The following is a 13,157-nucleotide window of genomic DNA, read 5'->3' as shown; positions in this document are numbered from 1 at the left end:
GCAGGGGACGTGATATCGCTTGACTGTAGCGACGCGTTTGATACACTCTCCCAGAGGATTCCTGCCCGCAGGTTGAAGAAGCATGCTTCGGAATGGCCGACAGGGCGGCTACAAAGCCAACGGCTGGATGTCTAGTGTAGGCAGCCAGGATGAAGCAGCGTGCCGCAGGAGTCAGTCCTGGGGCCAGGCTTGTTCCAGATCTACGTTAAGGATCAGAATCCTGGGATGGATTGCACCCTCAGCGCGTTCACAGGTGGCACTAAGGTAGGGAGAGAGGCCCACAGTGACCTGGCCACATTGGAGGTTTGGGCCAAGAGAAATCTGATGGGGTTCAACAAGAGCAAGTGCAGAGTCCTGTCCCTGGGATGGAAGAATGCCAAGCACCATCACTGCCACTAGCTGGGGACTGACTGGCTCAGTAGCAGTTCAGCAGAAAAAGATCTTGGGATGACAGTGGATGAGAAGCTGGAGATGAGTCACCAGGGCGCCCTTGTAGCCAAGCAGGCGAATGGCAGATTAGGATCCATTAGGAGGCGCGTTGCCAGCAGATCCAGAGAAGTGATTATTCCCCTTTCTTCAGCACTGGTGAGGCCACAGCTGGAGTATTGTGTCCAGTTCTGGCCCCCCACTATAGAAAAGTGTGAATCTATTGGAGAGGGTCCAGAGGAGGGCAACAGAAATGATGAGGGGCTGGAGCACATGGTGTATGGGGAGAGGCTGAGGGATTTGGGCTTGTTTAGTCTGCAGAAGAGGGAGGGGGGATTTGATAGCAGCCTTCAACTTCCTGAAGGGAGGTTCCAAAGAGGCTGGAGAAAGGCTGTTCTCAGTGGTGACAGATGCAGAACGAGGAGCAATGGTCTCGGCTTGCAGTGGGGACGGTCTAGGTTGGATATTAGGGAAAACTATTTCCCTGGGAGGGTGGGGAAGCGCTGGGCTGGGTTCCCTGGGGAGGGGGTGGAATCTCCATCCCTAGAGGGTATTAAGTCCCGGCTTGACCAAGCCCTGGCAGGGACGACTGAGTTGGGGTTGGTCCCGCTTTGGGCAGGGGCTGGACTCAGGGACTCCTGAGGTCTCTGCCTCCCCCCCCGGCCGTGTTTCTACAACTGTGTGACTTGTCACTGTGTGCCACATGAAACCAGAACTGTAACCAGGGCCCTGAAATCGGCTCCCCTCCCCCACCCCTACAGAGTTTGGCCACCGATGAAGAAACAGGATTTTGCAGCACATCCACCTCTGCATGATTGAATCCAAGCAGCCCAGCCTCCCTGGCCTCCGCCACATCCTCCCTGGCTTGGTCTGAGCGCCCAGCGGGGCAGGGGCGGTTGTGAAAACCGCGCTCCCGCCAGTGACCCCTCCCCCCTCCCACACGCGCAGTGCATTGTGCGATGGGCACCCGTGTGGAGACGTTTGACACCCCACAAAGGACACGGGCCGGGGGCGGGGCGGAGGTGTCTGCAGTGTGGGAAAGGGCCCAGGGCGGGGCGTGGGGGCTCTGGCTGGGGTTTGGGCTCCAGGGTGGGGCTGCCCCAGGGCTACAGTGGGGAGAAAAGACTCTCCCCTCCCCCACTCCCTCTGCCTGCAGCAGCACCTGGGCTGGGAGGGAGAGGTGTCCCTTCCCGCCGGGGCAGTGGGGCTGCAGGTTAGGTGCCTCTCCCCCGGTGCACAGTCTGGGGCGGGGCTGGGGCAAGGAAGGGGGAGAGGGGCTGGGGCTGGCAGGCCGGGGGACGGGGACTCGGCCTCTCTCCCGCTGCAGCTGCACGAGGCTTCAAGCTCTGCGGGCGAGGGCAGGGAGGGATGGGCAGGAGGAAGGTCAGACAACACGAGTCCCCAAGGAACGGGGCTGGCGCCGATGAGGGTGAGGGAAGCAGACCACAGACGAGGCCACAGGAACCCGGATGGCCACACAGAACGCACCAGTGAAGAGGCACAGCAAGCAGCCAGGCCCTCTGAGGCAGCCATCTCAGTGAAGCGATTCCAGTAGCTTGGCCAGGCCTGGCTAACCCTCAGCCAGGGACTGGGACACCCAAGAGCTGCAGACGGTGTCGTCAGCTGCCACTCTGGCTGATGCACCAGGACTGAAACAGGCACTCCCGAACTAGCGGCCTAACTCTCTCCAGTTTGAGCAACAAGCCGGACCCGGAGGGGCCTTAACACCCAGAGCTGCTGTGGGGCAGGCCTGGGGCGAGGGGGGACATGGCCAACGCTTTCCTGGAGCGCGTATTCACGGAGGGGCCCTGCCAGCGCGAGGGGATGCGGTGATGCAGGAGGCTCCCACAAGCGCTGTGCAAAGCGAGGCTCTGGCTCAGTGCTTTTCAGCAAACGCTTGTGCAACTGGCACATCCCACAGGCCTCAGTCAGGATCACAGCCCGTTTGTGCAAGGTGCTGCATGGAGACACACACCACGGCTGTCGCACAAAGCTTACAGACCTGAGGGTCAGGTGCTAGCCCTGGCACCATGGCCCCATTCCAAAGGGGACGTTACCAGCCCGGACCATTAGCTGGCAAAACGCTTCCAATGAACCTCGTCTCCTGCCCATTTGCAGACCGTTGTTTACGACTGAGGCGTTATAGGGACGCACTGGAGCTCAGCCAGCTCGGATGGAGAAATCGACGCTGCCCAGCCTGGCCCTGCTCCACCTGAATAACAAAGTCACGGAAGGGCTGTGGGGAGAAATCCAAGATGGCGGCGCTTAGCGCTGCAACATGTTCCCCCCTTTTTGCTGTATGTGTCGAATGCCAGTAACTTTCTGGCAGCTGCAACGCCCCCGGGAAGTGTCCGTGGGACACAGAATACTTTGCTTCCTGTTCTGAGTAACACTATGCCAAGCACGAGGACTGTGCGTCCGCTCCAGAGGCTGCCGTGTGTTGCACAAAGACATTTCCACGCTGTGTGGATGGAAAAGCGCGCAGGGAATTTTGCCCTGGACTTGAGCAGGAGCAGGACTGGGTCAGGCAGGCTGCAAAATGCTTTGGGATGAGACATGCTACCGAAGAGCAGAAGAAGTGAGAGGGATCCCAGAGCATGTCTACACCGCAATAAAAGCCCCGCGGCAGAGCCACAGCTGGCCAGGGTCAGCCGAACTGGTCTCCCAGCATCCCCTGCAGCAGCAGTTGATGGCCGATACAGAGCCCTGCACACCGAATCCCCAACAGCATCTGGACCCTCTGGACTCACAAAGCTCCCCCGGCGTCGCCCAGGGCCGTGTACGCGCCCCATGCCGTTCAGCTCAGACCGGGAGATTCAGGGCTTGGAGCGACAGGAGTGGCGCGTACCGTGTGCTCAGCAAGATCCCAGCGGGCCCAGTCCAGGGAGCACAGGGCAGACACGAGAGGGGTTTGCTTGCAAATCCCAGAGCTGGATGTGTGGCGGCCAATCTCCGCTGATTTCAAGGGAGCAGGAAAGTCTGCGAGGGCCGCATCGCAGTGCAGCTGAAAGGGAGACCGGCCTGGGCTCGCAGACACACACGGAGGAAGGGTCCGCTGGCCTGTGCCAGGCCAAGGCACCAAGGCCTTGCTCTCAGGGCTCTTCAGGCAAAAGGGAACGATCGGATCGTCCGGTCTGACACCTGCAGAGCCCAGGGTGCAGAACTTCACCCGTGACGCCTGAGGCTACATCCCAGCAGGAGCCCACGTCACCAAGGGACAGGGAATGGATGGCATCCCTTGGCGAGCTGTGCTGATGGCCAATTGCCTTCACTGTTACAAAACTTCATCGGATTTCAGTCTGAGCTATGCTGGCTGCTGCTTCCAGCCCCTGGATATTATGATGCCTTGTCTGGGCAGTGAGGGAGCCTCCTGCCTCAGAAATCTCCTTCCTGCCTCGGCACTTGCAGACAGGATTTCCTGTGGGACTAAGCGGGCCGGGGCAGATGGCTTGGAGTCGCGGCGGGTGGGTGGAAGCGCACTGGAGGGCAAGCAGCACGACAAAACACTCAGTTCTCCCCGGAGCAGGCTTTGCTCTGCACCAGGCGCCGGTCGGGTCCCAGCGTGGGCCCTAGGAGGGGGGCCAACTCATGAGGGTTTCTAGTTCTCACCTCGTCACCTCTCTGGCGCAGCCTCTCCCGGCTTTTCCCTGGGGCACCTGGCAGGGCAGCGCCCTTTGGAATACCACAGATGCGGTGGAGTCACACCCAGGCTGGAGTCAGCCCCACGCCTTTGTGCTGAAGTCACTATCTCTCAGGCTCCCGGCTGCCGAGAGACTCGGCCCTGGGCCAGCACGGCTGGGCCGGAGGTGCCGGCGTGGGACGGAGAATTCAAGAGACCATTTTCCAGGGCAAATCCCAAAAGCAAAAACTGCCCGTTGAAAGTCAGTCAGACTGTGCCCAGGCTCAGCGTCCCTGCCCGCTGCCTCGGAGCCAAGCTCTCCCTTACCTGGCCAGGTGTCTGCATAGCAAGAGGCACACCCTCAGCCAGGAGTAAACAGGAAGGCCCTTTTCCCTACTTGGGCGGCGGCCCCGGGAGCAGGCCAGGTGCATGCAGTCAGGAGGCAACCCAGAGAGAGGCACCCAGTCCGGGGGGCAGCATGAAGGGTCACAAGGCAGAGGAGGGCACAGGGGCCCATTCTGACCCCCTGCATCGTTCCTTCCCCTCAGCAAGGCGCCGGCGCCCTAGACACGCCCCTTGCTCGCTGTCCGGTGGCAGGACAGCCCCGGGGGAGGGGTGGCTGTGTCTGCAATGACCATACAGTCACATTGCTTGCAAAGCGCAGCGGCACAGACTGGCTCTCCTACCTGGATTCCATTCGGGTAAACGTCTCCCTCCCCGATGGAGTCCACCAGGTCTTCCTCGTCCAGCGTCGCCCGCTTGTAGGTGGACATCTGAAACGTCAAATGGAGAACAGACTCCCTTAGCGTCTCCATGGCACGGTGCAGTTAAAGGCCCCCAGGGATGCTGGCGGGAGGCGGGCCGGCCAGCCAGCCAGCGCTTTGCGAGCAGGGCTGCTCAGCCCTTGCTGGCTGGATCCCCATCTCCTGCGCTCTTTGCTGGTGACTCTGGAGCTGTCTGACCAAGGTCAATCGGGGCAACCTCCCCTTTGGACCTGGATCCGCTCGGCCGACCCTCCCCAGAAAGTCGAAGCGAAGCAACACCTGCAGCAGACTCTGGCTGGGACAGCGGCCCCCAGCCGGTTGTTCGTCCTCCCTTGCACTGAATCCAAGCGGCTGAGAGATCAAGCGGCTGAACAATTTAATCTGAAGAAACTCCCAGAAGCACAGGAAAGCCGGCCCAGCCCTGCCCCGGCCCTCCGCCCCCATGGCTCCGAGCAGCCCTCTGCTTGGCCTTAAGTAAACTTGCTCTCTCCAGGGGAAGAGGAGGCTTGTGCGGAGCAGGGCTGCCTGCCTCAGCCTGGGAACATGAGACATGCACATTTCAAAACACAGAGCAGGGAGGGAGGCAGGGACCAGGAAGTAAAGCGAGGTCTGCATTCCGCAGCAGGCGCCGAGGGTGCTCAGAGGCCAGCCCCCCCCCCCCCCCGCAGGCAGCCCCACCCACCCCAGCGCCGTCTCCTGCCTGCCCAGCCCCGCCCGTTTCACTTCAACGCCGGGGCTGCGCTCCAGAGCGGGGCAGGCCGGGCGGATGGGATGACCAGAGGAGCAGACGTCTCTCGCAGCCATCCTCCTCCAAAAGATCCAAGACACAATGTCCCAACTGGATGGACTGTCCCAGCTTTGAGGGGTCCCCCCCCAGGCTCGGAGACGAAGGTAGCGCACTGGATTCCACTGAACCACCCAGGAGGGGTCCTGCCACTTCTGCCCAGCTTCTCCAGCCCTACCGCCACCTCCTCCCTTCCCAGGAAGGCTGGCAACTGTTGTCGACCAAAGACAGCAGCTACCCAAGCAGCAGCCAAGACGCCCCCGCCTCTACCCCAAGCCTCCCAGTAAGGTGAGCCTGGGCTCCAGCTCTTGAGGTCAAAGCCTGGTGCCCTGGCCTAGGCTCCCTCACGCCGACAAGAGGCCATGCAAAACTCGAGTCTGGAGTGGGGCCTTCAGGATTGTTCAGGCAAAGGTGCCTTCTGCCTGCTTTGCACTCCTCCAGTTTGGGCCGACCTGCAGGTCAGCACAGCCCCCGGCACAGCTCAGAGCAGCCACCAGCCTGCTCCAACTTCGCTCTGCTCCCCAGGCCTCTCTCTGACCCCAAGAAACGGCCAATAGCATTCTGACCACGCCGCCTTTTCCCCCTTGGCCTGCCCCAGAAGGGCCCCTTATGCCAGAGCCTAGACCAAGGGCAGACAGCTGGGCACATATGGCCATGGGAAGCCCCCTGGGAGGGTGTGCCCATCCCCTCGACTCCGCCAGAGCCATCTAAAGACACCTTAGCAGGATAGCGACTCGGCCTTGGAAGGTGCAAGGAAAACACCCAGCTCCCTCCAGAAACCCTGCAATGATGGCAGTTCAGGCGGAAATTCAGCTTGTTCCAGGCTGAGTTTGCTCCCGTTTGCTTCTTGGCCAGGTTTTTGGCATTCTGGACTTTTACAGTGGCTGTAGCTTCCTGGTTTTTGATTGGCTCCTGGAGTCCGCCCACCCAGGCTCCAGCCAATCAGAACAGAAGCTTAACTGCAGCCAAATCACCCAAGTCAAGCTCCAGTTCTTCCATGTGGCTCCCATGGCTGGGACTCCGGGAACCCTCCGCCCCCTGGACAGGACAGCACCCGGGGAGGGCGAGTAGGAGCAGGGGAAGCCTGTCCTTGTAAAAAACAAACAAACTCCAAAAACCAACTACGATGCTGGGGGAAAAGCCCCGAGCCCAGCTGCTGCGTGGGGAAGGGAAGCAGGGGTATGTCTACACTACCCGCCTAGTTCGAACTAGGGTGGTTAATGTAGGCAACCGGAGTTGCAAATGAAGGCTGGGATTTGAATTTCCCGGGCTTCATTTGCATCTTGCCGGGCGCCGCCATTTTTAAATGTCTGCTAGTGCGGACTCCGTGCCGCACAGCTACACGCGGCAGGGACTAGGTAGTTCGGACTAGGCTTCCTATTCCTATTCTGAACTACCGTTACTCCTCGTTTCACTCCTCGAGGAGTAACGGTAGTTTGGAATAGGAAGCCTAGTCTGAACTACCTACTCCATGCCGCGTGTAGCCGCGCGTCACAGAGTCCTCATTAGCGGACATTTAAAAATGGTGGCGCCCGGCAAGATGCAAATGAAGCCTGGGAAATTCAAATCCCGGGCTTCATTTGCAACTCCGGTTGACTACATTACCACCCTAGTTCGAACTAGGGTGGTAGTGTAGACATACCCCAGGGGCGTGATTTCAGAGGGTTGGGGGCTGTAGCACCCCCTGAATTTTGTATTGGGGTTTACTCACCCTGCTCCCTCTTACCTAGGGACGTAAAATCCCATTTACTTGGTTAACCGGTTAAACATTATGTTTAACTGATTAAAGGGGACACACGCAGAGGCACTGTTCCCCCTCCCCCGCCTGCCAAGGCCGGTGGGGTACCCAGCCTCCAGATGGGGTAGGTGGGCAGCTGCTCCAGCCCCCACTAACGTTTAACTGGAACTGTTCAAGGTGATGCTTACCAGTCAACCTTTCACATCCCTGCTCTGAACTGCAACGCAGCCGGAGTGTCCGACCTGCGGACTTCAGAAGCAGGGAGCAGCTGCTGCTTTATGCACAGGGGCAGGGTGACTAAGATAACAAAAGACTAAAGCAAATTAAGACTTGTTAGAGCAGGGCTACTCAACTTTAGGAGCCCCGGGGGCCACTATGATACTCACAGCACATGCCGAGGGTCACAGCTTAAGTGTGGTTGCATAGACATGCAAATATATGCAAATAGCTTCTTTCACACTGTCGGGCATGAGTACAAAGCACTTCCCACAATGCCCTGGTGCTCCCGGCACCTCTTTCCGGGGGCTAGAAACGCTGACACCTGCACTCGTCTGTTCCAGCCAGCCCATCTGCTTGCGTCTTTCATTGCTCACCCCACCTGGGAGGTCCCATGCTGTTGCAGAGCGTGTTCCCAATGGAGGCCACGTTCAAAGGATCCCGGCCGCAGGCCACGTGTTGGACTCTGCGTAAACCCAAACAGCCCTGCGGCCGCAAACAAACGGGCCACGGGTCGAGTAGCCCAGCGATAGATGCTCCTGAAAGCCCTGCCAGACCCGCCAGGCCAAAGATAAGAAATGAGGTCGGAATAACTGGTGAGAGTGGAAAGGTGGATAGTGGTGTCTCCCCAAAGCCGTACTGGGCCCAGGGCCGTTCAACACATTCCTAAGTGATCTGGAAAAAGGGTAACGCAGGGAGCTGGCAAGATTCACAGATGATCCACAAAGTATTCAAGAGAGTTCGGTGCAGAGCAGACGGCAAAGCATTACAAAAGAGTTTCACCAAACGGGATAACACAAGGGCAGATGAAATTCACTGCTGATAAATGCGGTGTCACACACCTGGCAAAATCCAATCCCAACTTTACGTACAAAAGGATGGGTCCACGTTAGCTGAACGCACGAATAAAGAGATCTTGGAGCGACTGTGGATAGTTCTCTGAAAACATCCACTCAATGGGCAGTGGCAGTCAAAAAAGGAGATCAGAATATTGGGATTCATTAAGAATGGGATAGATAGTAAGACCAAAACAAAATCCTATTTCCTCTGTGTAAATCCGTGGTACCCCCACATCTTGAATACTGCATGCAGATTTGATCACCAACATCTCAAAACAAAAAGATATATTGGATTTGGAAAAGTTACAGAGAAGGACAACAGAAATCACAAGAAGACTGAACACATTCCATACGAGACAGGATTAAAAAGATCGTGACTTTTCTGTTGGGGGGGGGGGGATATGACAGAGGTCTCTAAAATCATGAATGATGTGGAAAAACTGCATAAGTAAGCATTGCTTGCTTTTTCAAATAACATAAAAACTAGGAATCAGTCAGTCAATGAAATTAATAGGCAGCAGATTTAAAACCATCAGTAGAAAGCATTTTTTTCCAGTCAACCTGTGGAACTCCTTGCCAGAGCATTCGGTGAAGGCCAAAACTGTAAGAGGGTTCAAAAAAGGACTAGATCAGTTCATGGGGAACAGGTCCCTCAGTGGCTATTAGCCAGCATAGACCAAGATCCAACACCACATTCTGCATGTCCCTCACCTCTGCCAGATGCCGAGCATGGGGGATATCGATTCCCAGCTGTGCTCCTTCCTTCTGGGGCACTTGGCATTGGCGACTCGCCAGACAGGATGCTGGGCCGTGGGTCTCACTCAGTCTGGCTGTTCTGATGTTCTTACATAGAACCCAGATGTATCTGCCCCCTGCTGTGACCCGCTAGACCCCACTGCCCTCCCAGCGCTGAGACGGAGCCCAGGAGCTCTGAAGGGGTCTCTCCCAGGCTGCAAGCCCTGTTACTCCCTGAACCCCGAGCAGCACTCCTGGCTCCAGTGCAGGGAGGAATCGCAGCCAACTGGAGAACCAGTGCGGCTGAGACGCTGCTCTAGCACTAGCAGCTAAGGGGTTAACCGGGAAACTTGACAACAATCTGCTTGTCATGTTCCAAGACCCTTCTGCCCGCCTTTCCTCAGGCCCCATAAACGCTCCTGTTCTCCACTCAACACGCCAGTCCCACCCAACCCCTGGCTCAGGCTTTCTAACAACCAGCTGCTGCCACTTAGCCCCCTGCAGGCTTCTGCACCTGGGTTTTAATTCCTCAGGCGGGGACTGGGGTCCTCCCTGCAAACCGCTGGCAGGCAGAGGCCCCGCATGGCCTGACCCGGTCACTGCTGACGGAGAGAACCACGTTCCTGCCGTGCAGCCGAGTGTGCACGGCGACTGGGGAGTCACTCGACTCCGCCTCTGGAAACCGTGTGAACCGTGTGCGGCTGGAATCGAAACTGGGGAGAGTCCAGGTTTCTGATTTACGACACAAGAATGGGTCTGGGCGGGCAGGCCGGACGGAGCTGCAGGGAAGTCAAGAAGGGGCCAAGCCTTGACAGAGCTCGCAGAGTTGAGGCCGCAGAGGGAAACTCCTCGGTTAGCTGCTTGGAATCACAGAGCTGAATCGGAAGGTGCCAGCTGAACACGCCTAGCAGCCCAGCACACGTGGGCCCCGTTTTCGCAGTCAGACTCTGCCTCCCAAACACTGCGACCGCACCTGACAACCAACTGCGTGAGGGGGTGCGCCGGCCTTCCCTGCCGCCTGCGGGGGCATCGCTGCCCCGACACACCGCCCGGAAAGAGCGGTCCGTGAGGTTAGGCCGCCAAGGGCTGGGTACGTCCACACTGCAACCGCTGGACCCGCGCAGCGGCAGGGCCGTCGTCTGGACACAAAGGTCGGCTTGCTGACACAGCCCAGAGAGCGCCACCGAGCACAGCACCGGGCAAACAGTAGCAGGACTGTTCTAGTACGGTAGTGAAGCCAATACAAGCCACAGGTGGACACTATTGGGAAAGAATAATTACTCTGTTTAACTAGAAAAAAATTAGGCCAGAATAAAATCTCTTTTATCCCAGAACAGAGTGGACACTCGTGTGCTATAATCATAACACTGTGAACATAAGAACAGACTGGGTCAGAGCAAAGGTCACCCAGCCCAGTGTCCTGTCTGCCAACAGTGACCGGTGCCAGATGCCCCAGAGGGAGTGAACACAACAGGGAATCATCACATGATCGCTCTCCTGTCGTCCATTTCCAGACAAAGAGAGGCTGGGGACACCATCCCTACCCAGCCTGGCTAACAGCCATTCATGGACCTAACCTCCATGAATCTAGCTAGCTCTTTTTGGAACCCTGTTAAAGTCCTGGCCCTCACCACATCCTCTGGCAAGGAGTTCCACAGGTTGACTGTGCACTGTGTGAAGAAAAACTTCCTTTTGTTTGTTTTCAACCTGCTGCCCATTAATTTCGTTTGGTGACCCCTAGTTCTTATGTTATGGGAACAAGTAAATAACTTTTCCTTATTCTTTTTCTCCATACTCATCATGATTTTATAGACCTCTATTGTATCCCCCCTTAGTCTCCTCTTTTCTAGGCTGAAAAGTCCCAGTCTTTTTAATCTCTCTTCATAAGGGAGCCGTTCCAAATCCCTCATCACTTTTGTTGCCCTTTTCTGAACCTTTTCCAATGCCAAGAGATCTTTTTGGAGATGAGGCGACCCCATCTGCATGCAGGATTCAAGAGGTGGGCGTCCCGTGGATTTATACAGAGGCGATAAGATATTTTCTTCCTATTCTCTACCCCCCTTTCCCCCACCTGCACACTTCTCTGCACGGACAAGCCTGGCATCTGCGAGAACTCAAAGCGAACAGGCTGTTTCTGTAATAGCAGGGAACCCTCGTGCTTCCAGGAGGGCTTGGAGCCACGCCTGAGCCACGCTGCTGTCTGGAAAGCAGCACCCGCTCAGCATCTCGGAGGCATTCCTGCCAGCCGAGCGCTGGGACGGGTCCATTAGCTCTTCCAGGGGGACATTAACTAGGTGCTGCACAGCCAGGAGCAGAGACAGGTGGCCTTCGGGTTCCGGGGGGGGTGCAAACAGGTGAGAGGGGGCCTCTCCTATCCCCGGCTGCTGCAGCCAGCCTGACCTCCAGCGAAGGCAGCAACCCCCTCCTCCTCTCCCCCAGCCCATCCCATTCTAGTGCATCTCTGTAGCCCGCTGCATACAGCCAACCTCCAGCTGGGCTTATCTGTCCCTTACCATTTCCTTCCCTCCCTCACTGTCTCTGTGGCTGGCACCAGCAGGGCGGGCGTCGCTGGCCGTTGTCTGAGATTCGTGTGACGCAAACAAACCCAGCCGTGAGACCCTCCCCCAAGCTGCTTTGCTGCAGAGGGGCAAAAAGGCCCTTTGAGCTGGGCTACCGTGAGAACCCGACAGCTGCAGGCCGTCTGCCCATGGAGGGGCAATTCTGTGCAGCTCCACGGTTCCATCCTGCTGGACTCGGGAGGCTCGCCCACGCCAGCCCGCTGGACAGGACAGTGGTAGCAACACGGCCCCCGGAAGCTCCATGCTGCCTCCTCCTGACACAGCCAATAGAGTGGCCTGCTGGACCGGGCATACTCGGGGCCCCAGCCTGCGCTCCTCAGCTCGGCTCTGCCTCCAGCCTGACCTTGGGCGACTCACTTTGTGCCTCGGTTTCCCATCTGCCTACAACCTCTGTGGGGGAGGGACAGTCTTTTATTCCCAGTGGGCACTATTGTGGGACTGCCCCTGGAGCCTGCCCTGAAGGGTACCAAACTCAGACTCTGACGCCCCGCAGGAACAGGGCAAGGAGCTGGGACAGAAGTGGGGACATTCCCTTGTGCCATCCAAAGTGACGGCTGGTTTCCTGCTGAACAAGGAGCAGGAACAAACTTAACTTGACTGGGGGGGCAGAAAGAGGGGGCAGAGCCACCCCCTCGGTGTGTCCCCCGCACCTCGGGGCCCTGCAACCAGCTCAGTGTCAACAACTTCATCGGCCTGAAACCGCTGGAGTTCAGAGGACGAAATCCCACCAGCAAACAGCGACTTCCAGCTGGGAGCCCTGGCGCCTTCCACTTGTCCTGTGGGGCTGGGATTGGCACGGGCTGTTCCTTCCCATGGGCAAGCGAGTGGCCCAAAGTTTACACAGAACAGTGCCCCATGGCTCCTGCCAGACACAGCCCTGGTGTTAGGTCTCTCCCAGCTTTGCTCAAGGGAAGCTGCTGCTTTGGGAAGATCCTGGTGGGAGAGAAGTGAGACTGCGTCCTAACGCAGTCTGAGCACGTCACCAATCCATGGGAAAGTCTTAATTAGGGACGTTAAAATTAGATTAATCAACGAATCCAATAGCTGATGGCGTTTGCATCGACTATTCGATTGGTCGATAAGGGCGCTTCCGCTTTGAAATGTGGTGAGAGCCCGCCCAGCTGTTGCTATGTTGCGAAGGTCGACGTGCCACGGGGCGTTTCAAAGACTGAAACGCTGCATGAAGCCTTGGGCCAGTGGGGCACTTAGAGTCCCCTGCTGGCCCCAGGCTCCATGTGGCACTTCCAGTTTGAAATGTACAAGAGCCCCAGCGGGGACTCTTGTACATTTCAAAAGTGGAACGCTGCAGCTGCACAGAGGCGTAGGGAGCGTGTTCTGCACCGGGGGCAAAGGCAAAATTGTGTCTTCCCCCGCCCCTTCTAGTTTGGGGCTGGGCCCCCGCATGCACTAACCCGCCGGCGGAGATGGACGAGGGTCGGGCTGGGGGTGCAGAGGAA

At 57.8% G+C, this 13,157-nt stretch overlaps 1 protein-coding gene across 4 annotated transcripts in view; it reads right to left on the bottom strand.

The window, feature by feature from the left end:
* The window catches only part of ECE1 (endothelin converting enzyme 1), a 105,796-nt gene that overhangs the window by 57,386 nt on the left and 35,253 nt on the right, over positions 1-13,157 (bottom strand). For 3 of the 4 annotated variants that reach the window (XM_075906542.2, XM_075906541.2, XM_075906543.2), the window contains exon 2: positions 4,732-4,818. In XM_075906542.2, the coding sequence (XP_075762657.2) occupies positions 4,732-4,818 (87 nt within the window). Of the gene's footprint in view, positions 1-4,731; positions 4,819-5,088; positions 5,357-13,157 lie in introns of those variants that run through there. The other variant, XM_075906540.2, reaches the window with a different exon arrangement.

Source organism: Pelodiscus sinensis, chromosome 24, assembly GCF_052426305.1.
Source record: "Pelodiscus sinensis isolate ZL-2025 chromosome 24, ASM5242630v1, whole genome shotgun sequence".
NCBI lineage: Eukaryota > Metazoa > Chordata > Testudines > Trionychidae > Pelodiscus > Pelodiscus sinensis.
Note: the sequence above shows the minus strand (reverse complement) of the source record. Positions and strands in the feature narration are given on the sequence as shown.